Consider the following 24,220-nt stretch of genomic DNA (forward strand, 5'->3'; position numbering starts at 1 on the left):
GCCAGGTTACATCTGTGTTGCACAAACCATTCTCATCATATTAACAATGGTTGGACTTTTTCCAGACAGATGTTGTATGTAAGCTCAGACAAGTTGCTTGGTCTTCCCATATTTCCTTCCACATCTCTAAAATGGATTAATAATAGTACCTACTTGTTGTGAGGATTAATGAATTAGAACATGTAAAGTGCCTAGAGTTGTATGTGTTGGTAATTAGTATTATTACTGTTGTTGTCATTGTTAAGTGATTGGCACAGGCTTTAGCATCAAGCACCCTAGGTGACATCTTGAGTTTGGTTCCCTGCTCCTATATTACATGGCATCAATATTCCAGGGAAATTGTAAATACATTCTATTTTCACAATTTCAATTGTTTTCTTACTAACATATGTCATCATTATGAGATGCTGTGAGTGCATGATTTGCTACAGTGACTCTAGCTCTAAATTCCTTACTGTTTGTCTCCCCACCCCCTCCTCCCACTTCCCAGGCCCTTCCTCCTTTCTTTATACAGTACAGTTTCAAATGTAAAAAAGTCTATGATCAAGACTATGACAGTCCAGAGACATATGAAAATATGCTCAGCACCACTAGCCATCAAAGAGATGGAAATTAAAACAACAATGAGGTACCACCTCACACTGGTCAGAGTGGCCAACATAAACAAATCAACAAACAAGTGTTGGAGGGGATGCGGAGAAAAGGGAACCCCAGTGCACTGTTGGTGGGAATGCAGACTGGTGCGACCACTGTGGAAAACAGTATGGAATTTCCTCAGAAAACTAAAAATGGAACTGCCTTTTGACCCAGCAATTCCACTGCTGGGACTATACCCTAAGAACCCTGAAACACCAATCCAAAAGAACCTCTGCACCCAATGTTCATAGCAGCACAATTTACAATAGCCAAGTACTGGAAGCAACCTAAGTGCGCATCAGCAAATGAGTGGATCAAAAAACCATGGTACATTTACACAATGGAATTCTAAGCAGCAGAGAGAAAGAAGGAGCTTATACCCTTTGCAACGGCATGGATGGAACTGGAGAGCATTATGCTAAATGAAATAAGCCAGGCAGTGAAAGACAAATACCATATGATCTCACCTTTAACTAGAACCTAATCAACAAAAGAAAAAAGCAAACAAAATATAACCAGAGACTTTGAAATTAAGAACAATGTAACAATAGCCAGAGGGGAGTGGGGAGGGGATAGTGGGGAGAAGGGTTTTCAGGAACTACTATAAAGGACACATGGACAAAACCAAGGGGGAGGGTGGAGGCGGGGGAGGGAGGTGGGCTTGGCTGGGGTGGGAATAAAATACAGACAACTGTAATTGAACAACAATAAAAAAAAAAGGATCTATCTATAAGTTGCTTAGTTCAGTACCTGCATTTGTATGTGCTCAATAAATGCTGTATGATTACTCCCCTCCCAAAAAAAGACTTTGACAGTGTGATAAATATTTTTGCAATAACTGTTTCTTATTGTTTCTCAAAGTGTGAATTATTGATGCACCTTTACTAACCTTTTTATTTGAAAAGAAAAGGGAAATGTAAAAATATAGTTATTCTTTTATTCTTGACATAATCAAACATTCTCATAAATGTTTACATCAGGAATTCTTTATCTCCAAGTCCTCTTCAGGTTCAGAAATGTATCAGAATGGGCCTGCCACCCTCAGCCCCATCCTCATCAGCTCTTCCTCCACTATTCCACTAACATGGTAAAGGGACTTCCAGACTCTTAATGACAGTCCCTTTTTCCTTGTGTTTTTAGCCACTTATGTACTGGCCATTTCTCCTTCTCTGTGTTACTACAAAAGTCTTCAGAGAATATGGACATTGGGCCCAAAGGAAATTTCTCTTAGGTTTGTATTCTGCCTGGTCCTCCACTGCATCTCTCATCCACCACTCCCTCACCCCAGCTCACCCAGAGAAGGGACAGGGTGTAACACCATCTCTGTCTTAACATGAATTCCAGATCTGACTTTGGAAGACTGAGTTTTCTAGGCACTTTTCCCTAGTGACAGTCAGACAAGATGACCTTGACAAAGAGGTCATGTTTGGATATTGTCACAAGCTGGGAGTGCAGACAGAGAATGTGAATGGCTTCTTAGAATAAGTAAGGCTTCCTTAGGTTTGCAGTTGTAGCCCGTCAAGAAACAGTGTTGTAGAGCCATGGCTGGGTGGCTCCGTTGGTTAAAGCATCGTCCTATATATCAAAAGGTTTTGGGTTGTAGCCCTGGTCCTGGCAAAACTTGTACCTAGGTTGAAGGTTCAGTCCCTAGTGGGAGGGTGTATGGGAGGCAACCGACCAATGTTTCTCCCTCCCAGGAACGTTCCTCTCCCTATCTCTGTCTGTTGCCCTTCCTCTCTCTCTCTCTGAAAAGAAAAAGAATCAATAAAACATATCCTCAGGTGAGGATTAAAAAGAAAGAAAAAGAAAAAGTGTGTTAGATTGTCAGATCCTTGAGGAAGGGACTGGGATTTATTCATATTTATATTCCCAGCATCTATTACAGTAATATGTCTTGCTATTTAATAAATCCTCAATATATCTTCCTTAGAGAATGACCATCTGTTTATTCACATAATTACAAATAGAATTTCTTCAACTTGACTTCTCTCCATTTTTGTTGGGTGGACAGTTTCCAAGAACTGAGCAAGAGTTCATGAGGTCGATAGAAAATGAAGGTGAAATTTTACCCATGAGAATTCCAGGCCTCAGGAAAGCAGAGAATTCCATTCTGGCTTATTCATATAGTTTAGAGCGTAAGATCAGGAATAAAGCAGGGCCCACCCATCTCTGCCACATGCAGAAGTAAAAAGCTTAAATTAAAGATTGTGAACCAGTGACTCCAAGTTGAATCCAGCCTGCAAGAAGTATTTTTCTTGGCTCATATGATATTTGCTTGGCTCATGATGTTTATTTTTAATCAAATTAATTGCCAGCATTCATAAAAAAATCAGATTTCATATAAAATATCTAAAATGTCAAATTGCCAGCTTTCTCTGAGAAGCGGGGAAAACCTGGCAACACTTGAGTTCGCATTCTTTCTTGACATTGGACTGGCCCTTACTTCAACGGGCTATTGAAACTGCCCCGGCCCCAGCGCCCCTGTCACATTGCCAGCTGGAATCCAAGCGCCTGTCGCCATTCACACCAGTCCTCGGAGCTCAGCCTGACCACCCCCTTGTTTGCCTGACCTGCCTGTTCCTCACAGGACTGAAGTTTTCAGTTCCTTGTTTAGAGTCTTTGGGTTTGAGGGTTTTAGATGATGTGCTTGAAGTTTAGATATTTAATTTTATGGTTGTAAACTATCCGAATGCAAAGGAGTTTAAGGACCCATGAATGAACACAAACTCATTTTGTTCATCTTTACATCCTCAGTAGTCGATTTCTTCACATATCATCCCTCATTTATAACGCCACATTGCCATGGAAAGTGACTGCTGTACATTTCACCTCCAGCTCTGCTAAATTTCCCTCTTAACATTTTCAGAGCCACTGGTACAATGTACAGATTTAGTGTAGTAGCAATCTGCAGTGGTTTTGTAACATTAAATATTAAATAACTTTAAAACTGCAGACCAGGGAAAAATCAGAAGTCAGCCAAATCCTGACACATAACATTTAATAAAGGAGCAACAAAGAGTCTCTCATTTACATGACCTACTGCTTAACCACTTTAGCAGAATGAAGGCCTCTGCCACCCTTGTGTCTTCAAATCTGACATGAAATACCTGTCCTAGAGTCATGCTGTAGTTTAATAGTCTCTCCAGCCATGGGCACTGGCCCGTGTAGTTAATTATAAAAGCTTAATTTAGAAACCACTTATTGGGTGCCTGACATATACCTGCTGTATAAAAGTAGTGATGATAGTTGAGTTGTTGAACTCTCATCCTGTGTTGAAATGCTATTCTGTGTACTTTACAAGTATTGTCTCATTTAATCCTCTCTCCAACCGTTGGAAGGAGGTGTTATTATCTTTATTTTATAGATGAGGTGACAGAGGCACAGGGAGTGGCCCAAATCACCCAGACAGAGTAAGACTGTGGATACAGTCTTCCAACCCAGGCCCTGTGAACACAGCCTCCCTGTGTTAGAACTGGGTAGATCGAGGATACAGACATTTCATGCAATGCTGATAATCCAACTGGTTGTTGGTCACATAAAAGATAACTACAATATAGATGATCTTCATACTAGAACAGTATATTAATGGGGACAAACATTTTTGCCTTGGGAGATGGAGACCAGGGGAGACTTCGGAAAGATCATGGTAAGTTGAGTTGGATGAAGAAGAAAAGAAATCTCAGGAGGAAAGAAAGACATGACCAGAGGACCCAAGGCATAAATGTGAGTGAGTTTTTCATGAGATGGAAGGCAGCCTGACACCTGGGAGATAATATTTGTAGGCAACTAGGTATTCATTATTTCCAAATTTAGGATTAAGTTAAAGTTTTTTTGAAAAGAATCAACATAATGGATCAGGAATGAGATTTGTCAAGTCTCCTTAAAGAAGTGATTCCAGGCTTGGCTGGGGCAATGTTTGATTAGCTTTACCCAGCTAACGAGAGGGTTGGGGCACAGAGTTGTTATAATTTCCCGACTGTAGAGGACCACTTGATATAGGTTGGCTGAGTATATCATAGTACTAGGGAGAAGCGGCATTGGCTTCTAGAGCGGTAAGACTAGTTATTTCTTGAAAGTGTCTTAGGCTCATCTTAACACCACCTCTTCTTGTTCTGTTTCTATGTCTTGCAATCAAACTCCTGACTGATTTGCCTATAGGAAGAGAAACTCTCATTCATGCCAAAGCAGATATTCTTGACTGCTTGACTGTTCTCTTTCTCATAATTAAGTCAATCAGTTGTTACCCTGGCTTACTTGTCTGTCTGTGGAGCTCGGCACAGGCTAGCCCACCTTGTGAGAGAAGGATGAAAACTCTATGGGCTGGACTAGGGCAGAGGCTGAGGGGATGGAGCAAAGGGAATGAATGAAAGGAATATTTCCAAGGTAGAACTTGAGATCTGATGACTGATGAGAGATGGAGGTTTGAAGAAGGAGGAGGAGTCAAGGATAGGAAACTGAGTGGATAATAATGCCTTTGACAGATATGGAAGGCAAAAATAGAGTGAATTTCTGGAACAAAGAAACAGATGTTTGGGTTTGAATTTTTGGTCCAAGGTGCCTGTGTTGGTGGAGAGTTCTGGTGTTTGGGTGTCCAGGGTTATGAAAGGAGGTTAGAGACAGTGACTGCACAGTGTGCGGGAAGTGGTAAGTTCGCCTGGAGGGAGCGTGTGGAGTGAGGAGGAGACTGGAACCTTTGATATAACCGACATCAGAGAAGAGCGAGGGTGTCTGTGTAGGAGGCAGGAGGGGCAGAGTTGGGACAAAAGAGGGAAAGGGCAAAGTAGCAGGGATTCAAGCAAAACAGAATGGACATTTTGTCAAATATTGCAGGATGGAAGTGTGACTTAGAGTCAAAGTCTAAGAGTTTACAGAGAACTTAAAGGTCTGATTGCTTCCCCAGAAGAGAGACTTGAACTTGCCCAAGATCGCCCTAAGAGTGTCAGAGGATGATTATGTTTCCTGATTGGCAGTTTCATGCTTATCCCATTGTTTCATACTGCTTATTGTTTTCTAAGTATAGCAGGTCCTCAAATAACATCATTTCATTCAACATTGTTTTATTATAACAATGACATGCTGTAGAAACTTAGCTCTTATTTTTATCAGTTAGCCTATGGCAGAACTGGTTTCACATAATTTCACTTAAAGTTGCAGAACCTAACAACAATGTTAAGTGAGGACTTACTGTGTAGCTTTACAGTTAGTATGTGATGCTGGCTGGGATGAGACCTCATGATGCTGCTTTAAAGTGGGCAGCTCAGGGGCACGTTTGAGGTCTTGCTCCCCTGCATATGTCATCAGCTTAGCTCAAGTAAGCTCTCATAAAAGATTAAAAAATTAAGTGGGCAGCTCATTGGTTCCCCGTGTTCAGTGAAAACATGAGCATGAGGTGCTGCAGTGTGAATATAGCTGGTATTGTGGACAACTCATGTCTCTTCCAGTCAGCGTGCGACTCACGTGACTTCAACCAGTCAGTCAAGAATGTCATTGTGTGTGTTGTAACTGGATTCAATTTCATGAAGTGGCTTATTCTCCTGTGACAAAGTGTGCGTTGACTGAATTTTGGGGGAGAAACCTCAGTGATGACAAATATCAGTCTGATTATGTCCCTTTCTCTATAAGAGGAAGGAGCAAGAATATCATCCTCCCAAGTAGTAGATATTAGGCCAGAAACCTACGTACTTATATTTGTTTCCAATTAGAAGATCCTTGGAATATATGGACTATATATATACACACACATATATTATACATACATACATACACATACATAAACTTCTACATCTACATGTACACATATATATTCTTCACAGGCAACTGAAAACTCTAGGAGGACAGTGTGATGGCCAACAGGCTGAAGGAGCTGGGGCATGATGAGGGGTGGGCGGGTGTGGCTGAAAAAAAGATTTAAAAATAAAGCCCAGGAGGTGAGACTTGATTTTAAAGGTTTGCAAGGTAAGACTGGTGTGTCAGGCCAAGTAAATTGAGAATGAGTCTAGTCAACAACCTAGAATCCATTTTTGTCCATCTCTCTTTGTTTCTAATTTTTTTTCACTTCTCCTTGAATTTTAACAACCCTGAAAGGTAGGTACCTTGACTTCTCCTTGAATTTTAACAACCCTGAAAGGTAGGTACCTTGGCCCACCTTTTCAGATGAGGAAACTGAAGGAATTGTATACTAGTCATAGGCAGGATTGAGGGATAAGTGTCTGCACCCATACCTCTGTCACTGCTGCTCGGTCTCGCATCCAGTTGTGAGACATGGAGTGGAGCCCATGGCAGGAAACTGCCACCGAACAGCACATAATCAGACTGATACTTTCTTTCTTAAAATCAAAAGTATTTACATTTTGAAGTACTATGAGCTGCTGTTTTCTTATTTCCCATGCATTCGCAGCCTCAGTGCTGAACAGATCACTCTTCGTCTTTAGTCTGCTTTCAAATAGGCAAAAACGAGTTGCACAGAGACTGGGGAAGCACCTGGTGTCCAAGGGCCACACAACATTAGGTGGGCCTGGGGATGATAGTAAATATTTGGCTGCTTTTGCCTCCACCACACACTTAAGAAAGAATGAGGCATCTGCAAGTATAGGCTCCAAAGTCACACTGACTAAATTTATTTTTGGCAACAGGGAAGAAATCTTGCTTTTATTCCTTTTTATTTCCCTTGCTCTAGACAAGTGTTAGTTGGAAAAAGGCTCACTTATCTTTTTCTGATTTCCACAAATCATGGCCATTCAATCTTGAGTATAAATGGAATTTTAGCTCACAGTTATAAGTTTAATGTACATTCAGGGGAATTCTAGGAGCAATGAGAGGTAGTTTATAGGTAGAATGGCCTAACAGAAGTATAGTTTGTGGACTTAGATTTTAATCAGGCATAATTTCAGTAGATTGTGGGAGACTAGGGCTGGTTGGATAGATGTGAGAATAAACAGCAATGCGGGATTCGACCTGGCTGGGTGCTTGACCAGGAGACAAAAGGATGGATCCCAATAAGAATTAAAGAAAGAATCAATATAAAAATACAAAGCATAAAAGTACCCCATTTTCCAAGTCAAAGTAGTTGAATTTAAGAAACTGAGCACAGCAGAGTAGAACTAAGTATGAAATGCACACGATATCTGAAACACTTCCAAAGGCAATTTAGCCCCAAATGCATGCATGTAATGACAGGAAAATAATAAAATTAATTATGATTCTTAGGAAACGATGCGTAGGTGATTGCACAAAGAACAAGTCATTCATGGTTTCCAGGAGGAACATAGCCATTTAACATGTTTTTAGTGAGCATATTTTTAATTCACACTATTTTTTTATAATAAAAAACTTTAGAATGCAGGGACCAATACAACAAAGACACACTCAGCTGTACGTAATCCTGTTTTAAAGGACTAAAATATTACAGAACCGGTTGAAGCTTCCTGAATACCCCTTACCGGTCTCCTCTACCCTCCAGAAGTAAATCTCTATCCTGAATTTGGGCTTGTGTATCCTTTTTTATTTGTATATGTGTATGTGCATATGTGTATATTCACACGACATATAGCATTATTTTGCATATTACCAAATTTTACATAAGTGATTAATCTAATTTTAAAATCAGTGATTTAGTGAGGGCTTTTTTATTCAAATTAAGTTCACATTTGACCTGCGACTGGAAGGTGAATAGGTTTGACCTACCTCCAACCTCAGTGACTTTGTATTGTTAAATCTGTTGCTTCACAAACAGAAACAGCTGAACCTTCAGCAAATGAGGAAAACTGAAATCACAGAGTTAATTGTTGCCGGAGGTAGAAATAATTTGGGAAATGTTTGCTTTGAGGCTGAAACTCAAGTCTGCATAATCCGTTCATGGATAAGTAACATGTTTTTCCCTGGAGTATTTCATTGGACTCGTAATCTAATGCAAGTTTGAAAGCTATCCTGGAAATTTAGATTGCATATCCAAGTTTCCAAAAGAACTTGTCATTTTACCTTTATATCACTCTGTAAGATATCTGAGATGCATTTCAAACTAGAGTTAATTTACTTTTCTTCCTAGTTCATGAGCATCTCTCCTGTACTCACATAGCAAAGTTAGTGTCCCAGTAACAGCCTGAAAAGGATGCTGACCTACAGACCATGTTACATCTTTTTAAAAAGTATTTTCTCTGATGAAACTTATCTGTTAACTAAAACTCAGGTCTATCCCTCAGTTCAAGATGCTGCATCATAACTGTAAAGAAAACTGATCTTTGTGGGGAAACATTTTGGCTAAAAGTCTGTGGAACAAGAAAGAAAGACCTGTCTTTTGGATCTTCAGCATCATTCAACGATGTCTGATGGCTGTGTTGGATTTAGTAAATGCAATAATCATAGGGCCTTACTTTGTTCTACAAAGCCGAACTCCAGCCAGCCAACCAACCACCCAAACAAGCAAATCGAAGTTTGAAACCTGTGACTTTGTAAAAACTTTAGGTATTGGTTTAATTTGTGAAATTCCATGTCTCTACACTAGTCAACATTATACCTCCTCCTCCGAGACTGGGCCGTATATCAGGTATCTGCTGGGTATTTTCTGGAACTTATGGAGTAGTTATCAATTTCCAGTCTTGATTTTAAGGCCACGGAGCCACAGATGTAGATGAAGGAGACCTGGTGTGAAAAGTGCAGAGACCTATCTCTTTCACCAAGGTACTTGTGAATGTGGGAAGCTGCACAGGTCTCTGGACCCAGTGTTCTCGTCTGTAGAACAAGGCTGTGGATGGACGCTCAGGGGTTCCTACCAGCTGTTCAGAATAATCTCAGGTTCAAGGAAATAAAAGATGGGGGATGGATACCTCCGATTTACGTGCACAGAACTATACTAATGTTACAATCAAACACCTATACGGCCTTGCCATCAGTGAGCTGTTTTCCCACTAGGGCAAGCAGCGTACATTCATGACACCAACTGTAAGTACGATTCTAGCTAAAGTGAAAGTGTCATTTCACTTTGAGTGTGTGCTTCCCATTATGTGGAGAAAGGAGGAAGAGACAACAGAGGAAGTCTTCTTTGCTCTCCTAGCTTAGCACAGAAAAGGAGCTGAAATGGAGATGGCAGCTGTAGGAGTAATTCCACTGATTTTGTGTAGTGCGATGAGAGAGAGAGCTGGGGAGTAATACTATTTGCAATAAAAAAGGTGTTATTTTAATTTTTGTGTTAAACAGGAAGTATTTAGTAGCAAGGAGCATGGTCTCTGGAATCAGCTTGTCTGGATTTGAACCCCAGATTCATCTCCTGCTAATTGTGTTTTTAGGCAAGCTACCTAAATTCCCTCTCCTTATCTGTAAGATGGGAATGATAGCAGCATCTGCCCCATAGGGCTCTCAAAAGATGTAACTGAGTTGATACATACACGACTCTTACCATGGTACCAGGTACAAAGTAAGTTGTCGAGAAATGCCAGCTATTATTGTTTTATAAAAATAAATAATACCCTCCCCAAGTAGTTCAGCAGGTTAGAGGGTCAACCCAATGCACCAAGATTGTGGGTTCGATCCCCGGTCAGGGCACATACAGAAATCAACCAATGAATACATAAGTAAGTGGAACAACAGATTGATTGTTTCTCTATTTCTCTCCCTTCCTCTCTCTCTCTTGAAAATAAATAAATTGGTGATCCTCAAAGAGTATCTAGTAAGCAGAAGTACTGTTCACTTGATAAAGTTGAATTTTGCCATCAAGTTTGAAACTTCTTCAAAACTTTGTGGAGGTGATTATTTCATATATAACACGGAAACCCCTTTGAAGGGTGTTTATAAGTCCAGTTGTACTTTATGGAGAAGTAGCAAAATATGAGTGTAATGTATTTATATAGTAGTTTTGTTCATATCTTATGAAAATCATTAGCTCTGAGTTTTTGTTAGAAAAATAGGAATTTCATCTATCTTGTGCTTAGAGATAAAATGGCAGATTTATATATTTTAAAGTATCAATATAATGGAGTCTATATTAATTTTTTCAAATTATCTTCTACTTATTTATCCAACACCGTAGTTTTCTTCATTTGCAATAATTTGCAAGCTATAGTGGCTTGATTTATGTTAAATGTTAAATTTTATGAAAGAAAAGATGTAAATCCTACTTCACTTTCTTCCTGTGTTGATAAGAAATGAGTTAATCCCTGTCTGTTTAGATGATGGAACACCTAAAATAAGAAATGTCTAGAAATTAAATTCCATTTCAGAATCAAAACATTACATAATACTAATTATTGTGTGTTCTATCAATCTGTCCTTATTTTTCAGTCAATACCAGTAATTTTCATTATTGAAACCATTTCAGAGTTCACTCTCTCTGATTCCAAATTTTAGAGTGATTACTTTAAAATCGCATTAGCCATATTTGTCATGTCTTTTCCCTTTCTCATGCAGGCTTTGTATTGAATAGTTGATAAAATTATTTGATGACTGTTTTGGTTAAAATAAACTTAAAAGTAAATAAATGAAGGGAGCGCTCATACCTTTGGTAAAAATTCAGATGTTAATTCAGGAGCTATTTCTTACAAAAGTCTGCTGCCAGAAAGATACATAAGACCTAGTCGTACCCTCTTGGAACTCGCAACCAAGTGAGAGGTCTGTGGCTGTCATCAAAGATGAGAGAGAGGTAAAGGACATGTCATCAGAGAATTGCAGTGGTTTTCATGGGGCAACATGGAGACAAGGTGACTTCATGGAATACTAGCATTTGACAAGAATCCCGAGGGGGGGATAGTGTTTCCTCAGGTAGAAAGGACGAGTGACTAAGATGGGAAGGGTCCCCTGGGTGTTACTGTTGACTCTAGTTGACAAGCTCCATATTGTTTTAACTGCCATGGTATTGAAAAAAAGAACCAGTGCAGCCCTTCCCTATTTCCAGTGTTGCAAGTAGCCAGTTTCTATTCATCAGGACAGCGACTATTATCATGTGGTGTCTGTTACTGTTTCCTCCATTAGAAACGTCATTTCAGCTGAGTACATGGGCTTTAATTTTCAGGTGTATAAAAGCAGGAAGAGGCAACACCGCTTCACAGTTAAGAGCTAGGATGCTGGAACCAGACTGCCTAGTTTCCAGTCCTGACTCTCACCCTTAACACCTGTGTGCCATTTAGTTGGTAAACTGCTCTTGTGTTTGTTCCCTCATCTGGGGGGAAAAAAAGAGAGAGAGAGAAGTAATAACAGTAGTACCGACCTTGTGGTGTGGAATAGTTTCACTAAAGGACTTCCCTATGTACAGTGCTTAGCACAGTACCTGGCACAGAAGAAGCTCTTCAGAAACGTAAATAAAAAAGCCATGTGCCTACCCTGCTCTCTCTGTGATGGTTTTCTGACTTGAGGTCAGGGCGCTGCTCTGGGTGTTTTCTCCCTGCTTCCCTCTTAGGATCCCTGTACCATTTGGGTGACACCTGGCAGCAAGACACAAGATCCCAACTCTCTGATTTCCTGCCTTTTTATGGCACATTTTATTGTCTTGATTTAAACAAAGAGCCCTTTCAGGCTTGTTGTATAAGGACAATAAACCAGATTCAGTGGGTGGTAGTTTTTACTACCGTTCCATTAAATTTTTCAGGTTTTATGAATATAAAAGGTTTTCATGTCCAGACAAATGTATTGGAACACACTGACTTCTCTAGGCAAGGAAGTGCACTCCAGGTCTGGGGGATTTGAGAGCAGGCTCTAGGTTTAGTGCTAAGCTAGGTTCGTGTCCTGGCTTTGCTACTTGCAACAGTGTGACCTGGGGCAACCTAATCCCTTGGCTTCTGTTTCTAATAAAGGTTCCTGCCTTACAGAGGCAGTTCCTCACTTGGAGTCCTTCTGGGATTGCATGTGCTTTTGAGCACCTCTCCCAAGAGCTCAGGACCCAGCTCCTCATTCTGCTAACAGGCTGACACTCGCCTCTGCTTCCCAGTCTCCAGAATGGGGTGCGTGTCCTCACTCCTGGTTTCTGTGTCCTTATGAGTTTATGCTTTCTTAACAAAATTCCTCTTCTGCTTGTTTAGAGCTACATTCCTAGAGGCACAGAGGTAAATTAATGCATTCAATTTGCCATCTTTAACCAGGAGTCATCTTTACATTTTTAAAGGAACATTCTTTAACTATATTTCTTGTTATAACAAGTGTCTTTTTGAAATTCCCTGTAAAAGAATAAATTTACTTCACCCATATGTGGAATCTAATGAACAAACTGAACTCAAAATAGAGAAAGACTCACAGATAGAGAGCAGGATGACAGCTTTGGGGGGTGGTTGAGGGGCGAAGGGGTAGAGCTAAAAAGCAAAAGGACTCATGGCCGTGGACAACAGGGTGGCGATTGTGGCCGGGAGGCAGTAGGTGGAGGTGGAAGAGGTTATAGGGGGGATAAATGGTAATGCAAAAAAAATAATAAAAAATAAACTCAGAAAAAGAATAAATATAATGCTTCCCTCTTCACTCCTGTTTCATTAATATAATCTGAGGATTACATATTTTAGGTTAAATTATCCCTTAAGAACAATAGCATTTAATATGACAGTGAAATGTAGGGCAATTATTTATGTTGCTAACCGTAGTCCATTTATTCTGAAATTATACTTTTTGAATTGTTAATTTTTATTTGTGTCTCAGTGAATTGTAATTGGCTTAAGCAGTTTTTTAGGAAAGGCTAATGAGTAATGTATTTTCAGAGCCTTTAGATATAGGAGACCGTTCTTCATATCCCTTTACAAGAGGCAGGCAGTTTGGCTGGCTGCAGCTCCTTGGATTGAATCTTCTCTTTCTTCTGTAATGTAGTATGCACAGGAGAAAGTTAAGACCAGCTGGACACTTGTTCTTTCAGTAATATCTTACCGTATTTTTTGGACTACAAGACACACTCCTCCCCCCAAATTTGGGAGGAAAGTGGGGGTGCGTCTTGTAGTCCAAATGTAGCTTACCTGGCTCACTGCAGGGGGGATGGCGGCAGTGGAGTGGGTTTTCCCCCTATTTTCCTCCTCTAAAACCTAGGTACATCTTATGGTCCGGTGTGTCTTATAGTCCGAAAAAATATGGTATTTTCATTTGGTTTGTGTGTTAACTTGTTTTCATCCCTAAATACTGAAGGATTTTTTTTTTAAATTTTAACTCCAGGACTCAAAATTTTTGTCAGAATGTGGCTTTGAATTGTTTGGCATACAATTGAATCCTTTTTTTTCAGTTCAGTTTTTAAAAATTGTATCTCTGGTTATTACTTCTATTTCAGTTCTTGTATTTTCTCAGAAAAACTATAATTAGGCTTGGTTTTTCCCATCCCCCAAATCTAGGGTGTTCTTTCAGCTATTGGTTCTTTCCTCCAGCCCTATATGGGTGTTTATCTTCTCCATCAATGAGTTAATTTTACACAGTATATACCGTGTTTTTCAGACTATAAGATGCACTGGATCATAACACACACCTAGGTTTTAGAGGAGGAAAATAGGAAAAAAAAAAACCCGCCCCACTGCACCTCCACCCCCCTTTGAGCCAGGTAAGCTACATTCGGACTATAAGACACACCCCCATTTTCCTCCCAGATTTGGGGGGGGTGTCTTTTTTTTGGGGGGGGGTGTCTTATAGTCAGAAAAATACATTATCTACTTCCCCCCATCCATTGGGTAATAATTCTGTCACTTCACTTTTAGCTTCCTTATTTCACCTATAATATCTTTCTATCTTACCCAATAATCTTTATTGATTTATGGTTTTCTAATTTTGATTTTTAGGGACATATCTTCTTATATTAACAATGCCAAATACTTCTCTAAAATTCACTTCTGATCCCTTTCGGGAGTCACTTTTAGGAGATGGTGCTTCCTTTGAATCTTCAGCATGCTCGTTTCTTTACATACTTAGGCAGTACTTCTTAGTAGACCTATGTTGATATTTAGCTGTTATTTGCATTATTCCTGAGTTTGGAAATAATCCATCTAGATCTGCTCTCAGAAAGGGTGCCTGGGTTGTTCTTGGCCTCATTCTCTGTCCTCTGCCAGTAAAAGTCCTCTTTAGATCTTCTGGCAGTTTATAAGCCCTGCTGCATTCTAAATGGTCTAAAAGAGTTTTATCTAAAGCAACTATCTTCAGTGCCTTGTTCTTTGTTACTCTGTATATAGATTACGTGAGAACCTAATACCCAGAATGCAGTGCCACCATATCATCTTGTCCATAAATCTGCTTTTCTGCAACTGAATCTCCTAGGATGCTAGGTACTTCCCGTTCTTCCCACTCATTGTTTGAAAGTCACAGTCACTAAGTGATGCGGTGGAGGGGATTCTCCTGCTGCCTCAAAAAACATCATTCATCACAGAGCTGGCTGGGTTTCTGAATGATACAGATTTTTGTGTTTCTGTGCAACATGGCAGAAAGTGGAGATAGGAAGATAGACAAAGATTTTCCTACTTCCTCCAAGACCCGTAGCTTGTTTCTTGTTGGCTTTTATCACATTTTAAAAATCTAATTTATTCTTTTTTTTTCTGTTGTAATTTTTTTCTCTGATTCTTGGAACAGGTTGAAGGTTATTCCCTCCTTTTTGTGGTTACACACACCTTTGTTTACCCCTTTTTATAGACACTTTTGTGGGAGGTTGAGAGAGGCTTTATCAGGGGCTGGTACCTAGCTAGACACCATTTAAAACTTTAACTTATACGAAACTAACAAATTTTAAAAGTGCTTTCTGCATGTGGCAAAATGCTTGAAAATTCTGCTTTCTGCAGATATTTTATGGAAATAAACTCTTCTGTGTAAATATTCATCACAAGTTGTTATTCAAATGGTTGAGGCATCTGTTTTTCTGTAATAGAACCTATGTCTTATGAAAACTCAGTCATTTTGTGATGAAATAAAAATGTAGATACATAAGTCATTGTAGGAATTCCAGTGACTTCCATAGAATTTTTATTTTACATACTTAAAAACTACCCAATCACTGCCTATTAATAAAAGTCTTAGATCTAAAGCAGCTGTTATAAATTACTTAAATTGCAAATTTAGTTGCTTTCAGGGCCCAGAAAAGTGACCTACAAATTCATGAAGAGGTTGGATTAATACAATAGGGATTGAGAGGGACTAGAGAGAAGTAGAGATTACTTGTGCCAGCCAATCCTTGGGCCACCAGTATAATAACAAAAGCAGTATAATATAAACCTACTCTCCGATGATAAAGATGGAAGTGAAGTCAAGGGATATTAATGGAGCTGTCCAATGTTTGGAGAATTTATGTGTCTTGTCCAGAGCCAGCTACATTATTTGCACAGCTCAGTGCAAAATAAAATGGGGCCCCTCATTCAACAATGATTAAGAATTTCAAGATAGTGAGAGCAAAGCCTTAAACCAAGCATGAGACCCCATGTGACTTGCACAATTTACATGCCCTTGAAGCCATCCCTGGTCTTAGCCTCTGATCTAGAATTTGTACACCCAAACGGAAAGAAACACATACTCTCACCCACAGCCAGCAAAAAACTGATAATGGAGAGCGTGGGGTTAAATTAAGTCCTTCTCTGCCTGACTTATTTCCCTACATCCATCCATGTTGTTGCAAATGGCAAGAATCCATTCTTCTTGATTGCTGCACAGTATTCATTGTGTATTCTGTGCGTGTGTCGATATATATCACATCTCCTCTATCCATTCATCTGCTGATGTACACCCGCAATTAATATAACCTACATAAGATTGTGTACTAACTATACTTACGTTAAAAAACTCAAAAAAAGCCAAAATTAAGTCCTTGATTTTGATTCTGCAGTGACTAAGGGAACCACCTTTAATCACAGGAGAGCTTTTGTGTGAGGTTTTAGAAGCATTGCTTCTCCATATTGTTTGGAAGCTTTTGTCGAATAATTACTGCTTCCATCAGTTTTTATTGTTTCCTACTGCATTCAGGTTTTACGAATTTTTAGTTGAAGATTTCCAACCTGAGGTTCTAAGCTGTTCTCTAAATGTTAGTTCTGACTTGAATTTCAGAATGTTTGGAGAGCCGCTCAACCCAGGAACAAAACTCCGAGGGACACTGGTGTCTGCTGTGGGGTCTTACTCTGTCTCTTACGTGAATGCAGCTATCATTTCTTCCAGCAAATTTTGTCCATAACTTGAATACTATCCTAAAATAATCCTTTTTCACCATATTTGAAATTTACATTGCGTGTAAACACAAAAAGCAGTTTGCTCCCTGACAAATTAAAGCTGACTAATCATCTTCTCCTTTGAATTAATTTACAACTTATAAGTCGCAGTACCTTTAACACCATTAATAAGATAACCTGAGGAATCCTGTTTAGTGAAACCTAGCCAGCTTGTAAGGGCACAGCTATGCACACTCAGAAAATAGAAGGAATGAAATTGGGAATCGAATACTAGGATAGTAGTGCTTTTGTAATATCTAACTATCTAATTTATATGAAGTCTACATAAATAGTCATATTTTAAAAGACTCAAACATTAAAATAAATCATTTAAAATGGAAGGAGAACTTAACGTTTCTTCCTCATTAAAAGGAAAGTCTAACAACTACATCTACAGTTTGGAACGGGGTGCGATTGTCATTAAGTTGTACCTCAGGTGGCTGAGGTAGATTTCAGATGGGTGCCTGTGTTTAGTAACGTCCACAAAGGTGTTGATAAATGTCTATAAAAGACAAAATACCTTACCTGATTTCAAAATATTAAGGTTTTTATTTTTAAAACAAATAGGAACTTCAGTTAAGTCAAGTTAATACCTGAGCCAGACAGAATTCAAAAGTATCTTATAGATCTTCATATTGTTGAAATACATCCCATCATGAGTGATTAACCAGAGGAAATTCACATTAGGGAAGCGAAGGTGAGCGAACGGGCAAATACATTAACTAAGTGAAAGGAAATTTAAGTTGTGAATATAACTACTAACATTCAGAATATTTGCAAAAGCCATGCACATGAGTGTGTGTGTTCAGCTAGCACTGAAGTTGCTCATTAAACTTAATCTCAGGTTGGGGCAGGGACGGGGTTGGGGGACATATTTAATAGACTTTTTCACTCACGTGTTTCAGAATATGTAGTGAAATATATAAGCTGAATGTCATAGAATTTTTTTTAACCTTCTACAGGTGGAGATTTTCATTTTACCTTTATGTATTTACCTATGGAGTCCGGTTCCTGAAAAAGGTACGGCCTGTCAAGTTACTTCATATAATTCTTATGTAACCGTAAGCCTAAATCTCTTTTTTTCCTGTGTGACAGTGGTACTGTTTTAAACAATCACAATAGGCTTCTTAAGAATTATCCGTGCATTTTTTTTACTTACAAAAATATTTGCAGTTTATTCTTTATGGTAAGTAACTTTTAGTCAGATACCTAAAATACTTTCGAAAATAATTTGTTCTTCCAGTGCAAGATGTTGCTAAGTCCTCTGACCATTCTAGTTGGTTATTTATTTCTTGTGGGCTTAGGAGCCTTAAAAAATCCATCAAAGGCTTTGAAAGAAGTTCATGTCTACATCATACAACTTGAAAAAAAATCAGTTGTAATGTGTGTTATCATTGTAGTCTTCACCAGTAGAATTCTATTTTAGTGTCTTCATGGTTATTAACGGTAACACCAACTACCGGTAGAAAATTCAGTTGCTTTAATCGACTGTATTTCCCCTGCTGCTTTGCAATTCCTGCGTGAACTGAGTGAGGCACCTCTAACTAGGAAAGCGGTTCTCTGAGGCTGCCACAGTCTTCTCGGTCTTTTCAATGCTTACTGTCACTACTAACAATTAGGCTACTTAACGTCAAGACTCACGAAACTTATTTTCTCATTGGCATGCACACCTTAACAATAGTGATTTATTAGCAGAAAATGGGAAGTAACTTTTTAAAAATATTTAATATTATTAACCTTTAAAGTTTTATCCATTTCATCTTTATTTAGTTCAGAAAATTTTTCCAAAATAAGGCATTGTGCCAAGTGGCATGCCTTTACTAGTAACTTTTCATGTAAATATTGATGTGAAAATTGCAAATACGTTTTTCTTTTTAAAGTCTTGAGTTACAAGATATTGTCTGCCTATGGTAAATTCTATTCTAAAGAGCTGCTGTTTCCCGATATCTTGTTTTCTTAAAGGAAATACTCTTTTTACTCATCTTCTCCTTTGGTAACTACACGTAATTTTCACTCAATAACAGCACATGCCCCAGAGGCCATTTGAATAGATTGGAAAGGATGAACTTCATTCTGTAGGCTTTTCAAGCATGAAGAAATTCTCAACTTGGGTAAATAAATGTGATGGAAACTGCTTATTTTAGAACCATACTGTTCTAGTTTTCAAACTTATTTAGGGAAAATATGGAAAGAATGGCTATAGAGCTTTTATACGTACAACTTTATTAGCTTGGGAGAGGAAATAGCTTTGCATGAAATTTTGGCTGACGTGGCAGAGCTGTGCTCAGGGGAATGCCAGCTTGCTCGCTGAGGTCATGGTGTGGAGTTCACGGTGTGTTGTATTGGCGAAGGGCTTTGATGGTGAGCAAGGAGAGCTAGTGAGAGCCAGGAACACTGTTTTCCCCTTCCCCCTAGATCTGCAGGATACGGTCTGTTATAGCTCTCATACAGCCAGCCTGGCCATCTGTCATCGGAACAGGAAACACTTTGACACTTAGTTCTGCTTCACTCTGTCCCTAAACAAACTGAGTGGGACAGGAATATTTTTAATTCTCAAGTCCTGAGTGACTCTGTAGAAGGCTGTAAGAGGGCCTGTCCATAGAACATTTGTTTCAAAAGTGTTTTTGTTTAAAGTATACCAGTTCCCTTTCAAATTGTTCCTAGTCATAACGCATGCTTGAAAATGAAAAAGAGAACTAGATGTTGTTCTTCATGTTGAATTATTTGTACCTGGGGTTTCTTCCTTTAATAGTGTCTAAGAGGCGGCCAGTTGTTGGAGGAACCATATTGTTTAGTCTGGTCACGTGTGATAGAAAAGTGCCCGTGGAATCCATGTGACCAAACCAGCTGTGGAGGACTTCAGAAGCCATCTTGTCCCACCCTCTTATTTCACAGTTCAGGAAGCAGAAATCCTGAGAGGGGAGCTAGCATTCCAAAGGTCACACAGTCAGTTTATTAAGGGCTAAAGCTGAAATAAAACACACTGCTGTCTCTTACTCCAGTGTTTTCTCCACTTCGTCAGTCTGCTCTAACCTTAGCATGATTTCCGAATGACTTCCTTCTTTGGTTAAGGTGGCAAAATTTATCCAATGTAGTCATTGTTTCTATTACAGAACTTTAAATATTTACTTTAATAGATATTGAAAGTATATTTCTATTAACATCCTTGGAGTGGAAAATATATTTGTCCATCTAACCTGAGAGGAAAAAAAATTATTATGGAGGCAGCAGCAGAAATAATCAAAAGAAGGTAATTCAAATTTTCACAATATCCTAAATGTTTTAAAATAAAATATGAGGGTGTTGGACCAGTGTTAAGACATGAGAGGCCACAGCTGCTGCTTATTTCCAGTGTTAGAAATACGGATTATTACATGGACTCTTAGAAAAATGACTGGGCAGCTTGCACTGTCTGATTTTCTTCTGCCTTTAGATCCAATGAACCTGATACATCTCATCGTTTAGGGTGGGTTAAGTATCTTTAAGAACCCTTTCTACCCTGAAATTCTCTGATTCAGTTAAAAAGATACTTATTAAGTACAAAGTATCATGCACCTACAATAATGGATAGAGGATTTTAAAAAGTAAATGCAAACAATTTTATTAAGTAAATTTTGAAAACCATAGATCTTTAAATGAAAAGTTATGCATTGATCTAAACACCTTATTTAATAGATGAGACTAGGAGGTATCAATGTGTAGTGTAAGAATAGCTTTGGTTTTCTCTGCCATGTTGAAATATAACAGGGGGACCCCCAAAGAAAGGAAATTATCCTCTGGAGGGTGGGCCCTTTGTAGTACAGGCTTCCCCTTTTAGACTAGTGTTCTAGAAACCCATCCGTATCAGGGCACCAGCTGGCATTGTTGTGAGAGGCTATGTTCGGCTTCAGTGAATTTCTTTGGAAGACTCTTTCAACACATTTGCCCATTTCACCATGAGTGATTTACAGGTGCACCTGGCCACACCACACTGAGTGTTCAGCAGTTTTTGACCAAAAACAGCATGACCCTCATGCCTGCCTCACCCTCCCTATTCACCCGATCTTGTCCCAAGTGACATTTTTTGTTTCCCTGAATGAAAAAAAGTCCTCAAAGGGAAACATTTTGCAGATGTGGGAGAGGTGAAACAAAAATGGCATCAAAATGGAAGAGTTCAAAAACTGTTTTAAACAGTGGAAAAAAAGTCTCAATAGGTGCATTGCCTCAAATGGAGAGTACTTTGAAGGTGACTGAAGTTTAAACATGTAAAAATAATTACACAATTTTTTAATAAATGAATTCTGTTTTGGGAGGTCCTCCCCTTGTACATTCAGGTTGAATACTGGAGTTTTATCAAATGCTGTTAACTTTTCCAGTTTAAATTGGCTTAGCCCTATAGGAAGAATATATGTATTTCTCTGGGTTTTAAGTAGAGTTTCAAAGTATAAATATGACTGATTTAAGTACCCTCAGTTTTAAAATATTTTTTATACTTAGGAATAAGACAGTTAAGAGTTTTTAAATGCATGTAAACTAGGTTTATGTCAGTAAACATTTGTACTGTCTTAGTCTTGGTCCTCTGAGAAGGAGACACCCAGGAGAGGTTAAATGCCTAAGAAATTGATTAGGGGAAATGCCTGTGAGAGAAAGTGGGAGGGAGTCGGAGGGAGGCTGGAAGAGCCTTCAGACCACAGTGTAAGTCTGACCTTGAGTGTAGGAAGGAGGGAAGGAAGGGAAGACGGCTGTGTGGAGCCCTAAGACTGCTGTGGCTTTCTAAGGATAGTTCAGTAGGGCTGTTGGGGGTCCTGGAGCCACGGGTGATCATCAGAGGAGACCTCTGTCTCCCAGAAGTGGGGCTCGCCCTTATTATTCCTGTGGTTCTCAGTCATTGGCTTGAAGCAACCTGTCCAGCTTGGCAGTCCTGCAAATGAAGCTGTGGATTTTAGAGCACAGCTGGGCCCTGGGTCAATGACGAACCCACCGTCCAAGATAGAAAAGGCCCATTTTCATGGTTGCCATGTGTGCTTTATTTAAAAAGAATATTCCAGGTATTCTGAGAAAAGTCAAAGGATACCTCATGGAATAAGGCCCTAAGTGACAAATTATGTTTTCGTATGCATAATGCCTAGAAGCATGGAGAACTATGCACCTATTGTACTTTTTTTTTCATCTGACATATGTGTTGCCTTCATCTTCATTATGTCATAGGTCTTCTAGCTGACGTGTAATTGTATCTTTGGAACAGTACACAGGCTGACTTCCTGCGTGAGCTGGGGAGCCATTCAATCTGTCTTAGGGCTAATTCCCCTTACTCAAAACGACCCAGTTTGGGTGAGAAATTAAATGGTCACCCTATGAATAGTTCTATAATAAATGATGAAATAATTGGCCCTATAGTTCACAATTTTCAGACATCCTGTAAAGCATGTATGTTTATGTGAAATCAGCAAAATGTTTTCTGTAGTTTCGTGATGGCAGATAAGGAAGTGAGCCTCATTTATAGTGAGTGTGCGTATGTTATATATTGTCTTTGTTTTCTTAGCTTAGAGCTCCCTTATGGATAGCACTAGCTTTGATCATGGAAGGAGACTCTAGAAGGCATTCATCTTACAGACATGTTAGTGAACTATTAAGTAAAGTTATTGCTATGTTAGTGGGAAATATTTAAATAGGTGAAGATTAGCCTGGCTCACTAGTCTCTTCCTATAATTGCTGGATACAGTGACTCTTTGCCTGTCAATATGATTTGGCAGAGACAAGAACTTTTATAAACGAAGACTCAGAATCACTTCAAGTGCTCTGAAACCTTGCCACATAATATACTCATACAAATCAACACTTTCCCAGGTCCTAACCGAAAGCATATATCAAGCCTTTAAAAATAAAGCAAGCCATCTTTCTCATTTGTAAATGGAAGCTTGCATTGGATGGAGTTCTTTGAATATTTTTCCTTGAGTTCCTTTATTTATTTATTTATTTTAAATACTGTGTCACAGGAAGGTAATGTAGATATATATGCAACTGGGATTTAGGTAAATTTTTGTCTTACAATCTTCCTGTTAGGCTAATGCATTTCCAACTTTTTTGACCACATGGTACATTTTATATCATGATCCATTTTGTACACATGCATGTATATAATTAAAACATAGAATTTACCCCCCAAAATACACCTCTGTATCAGTCTGTGTTCCATTAGGAGACAGAAACCACAGGAATGATTTTAGGAGTGACTATAATTTACGGAATCATTAACCAAGGAGGATATGACTGTGTTACTCTAAGTAATTGATCTGCCCACGGTTTGCTAGCAGTCTAAGATAAGGAGCTTGACCTGAATGTAAATCAACTCATTGCTTCTTTTTTGAGAAAGTCCACCTATGAAGAAGAGTCAGCAGAACTGCACAGTATGCTTAGTGATGTGGTTCATTTACATTCTGGTGGGGCAGCAGCAAAGACTACAAGGGCTCCCGCTGTGTGTACGCAACACTTTGGTTAGCCCTGCACTCAAGTATTACAGAGGGAGTAATGGCAGGAAGAGGCTCCCTCTCTGAGAACTGGGACTTAGAGGAAGAGGCTGGATTATCAGAAGCTGGAAACTTGAGGGAGGAACCATGGAGCCAGACAAGACCTCTGAGGAGGGAACGCCGACCACGTGGAGTCTCCGAGGAACCGTGATGAGGCTGGTTCTGGAAATGACGAAAGCCGCACACTGCAGTAATTGCTGCTGCTGAAATGAACTGCCATTTCATTGCAGGGGGTGGGGGGTGAGGATGTATCGCTGGGGGCGGGGCAGTGATGACATGAACAGGAAGCAGAACAGAAAGGAGCACATCCCATCTTCCTCCTGCAGCCTTCCAGCCTCCCTCTAGTGCCCTCTTAGAGGCAGACCTCAGCAAGGTGCCAGCTCCCAGAGCCAGCTGAAGGGTAGTTTGCGGAGTCCCAGCTGCGGCTGTATCTGAATAACGAACACAACCTTCCCATTGCGCTGCATTCTGTTATGCACTGTGACAACTTACTGTAATTTATTTTATTACATTTTTAAAAATGCACTTGCCACCTATTATGTTGACTTCGTGACTAACTATGGGTTGCAATGCCACCATTGAAAAGTACTCTGGCCGGATAAGCACTCCGCCCTTCTCTTGGACTATCTGCATCTGACCTGAACTAAGGAACAGCCTTTCATTATTCATTTGTCGTGCTTTTCAAAGTCCAAACAAAGCCACAAAGTGTTCCCTTGGTGTCATGCTTCAAGGTGTTCTCTTTTGCTCATGGGTTAGCTTGGAATCATTATGAAATGGGAACAACATTGTCATACTTTTTTTCCCATTTTGATAGCAAAAATAAGATTTGTCCAACTATTAGAATGTGTTTATTTTAAATTTTGTTCTTTGTGTCATTTAAACATTTTTGAAATTGCTTGGAGTATGTCACTTTTTTAAGGAGGTTTGACATTTAGAGTTTTATCCAAGAAAATGGCCCTCTTC

At 39.3% G+C, this 24,220-nt stretch overlaps 1 protein-coding gene across 3 annotated transcripts in view; it reads left to right on the forward strand.

Moving 5' to 3' along the window:
• Nucleotides 1-24,220, forward strand: part of CERS6 (ceramide synthase 6) — a 296,190-nt gene that overhangs the window by 159,218 nt on the left and 112,752 nt on the right. For all 3 annotated transcript variants that reach the window (XM_024579813.3, XM_045187450.3, XM_024579814.4), the window contains exon 4: nucleotides 17,714-17,771. In XM_024579813.3, the coding sequence (XP_024435581.1) occupies nucleotides 17,714-17,771 (58 nt within the window). The remainder of the gene's footprint in view (nucleotides 1-17,713; nucleotides 17,772-24,220) is intronic.

Source organism: Desmodus rotundus, chromosome 2 (genome assembly GCF_022682495.2).
Source record: "Desmodus rotundus isolate HL8 chromosome 2, HLdesRot8A.1, whole genome shotgun sequence".
In the NCBI taxonomy this organism is placed as follows: Eukaryota; Metazoa; Chordata; class Mammalia; order Chiroptera; family Phyllostomidae; genus Desmodus; species Desmodus rotundus.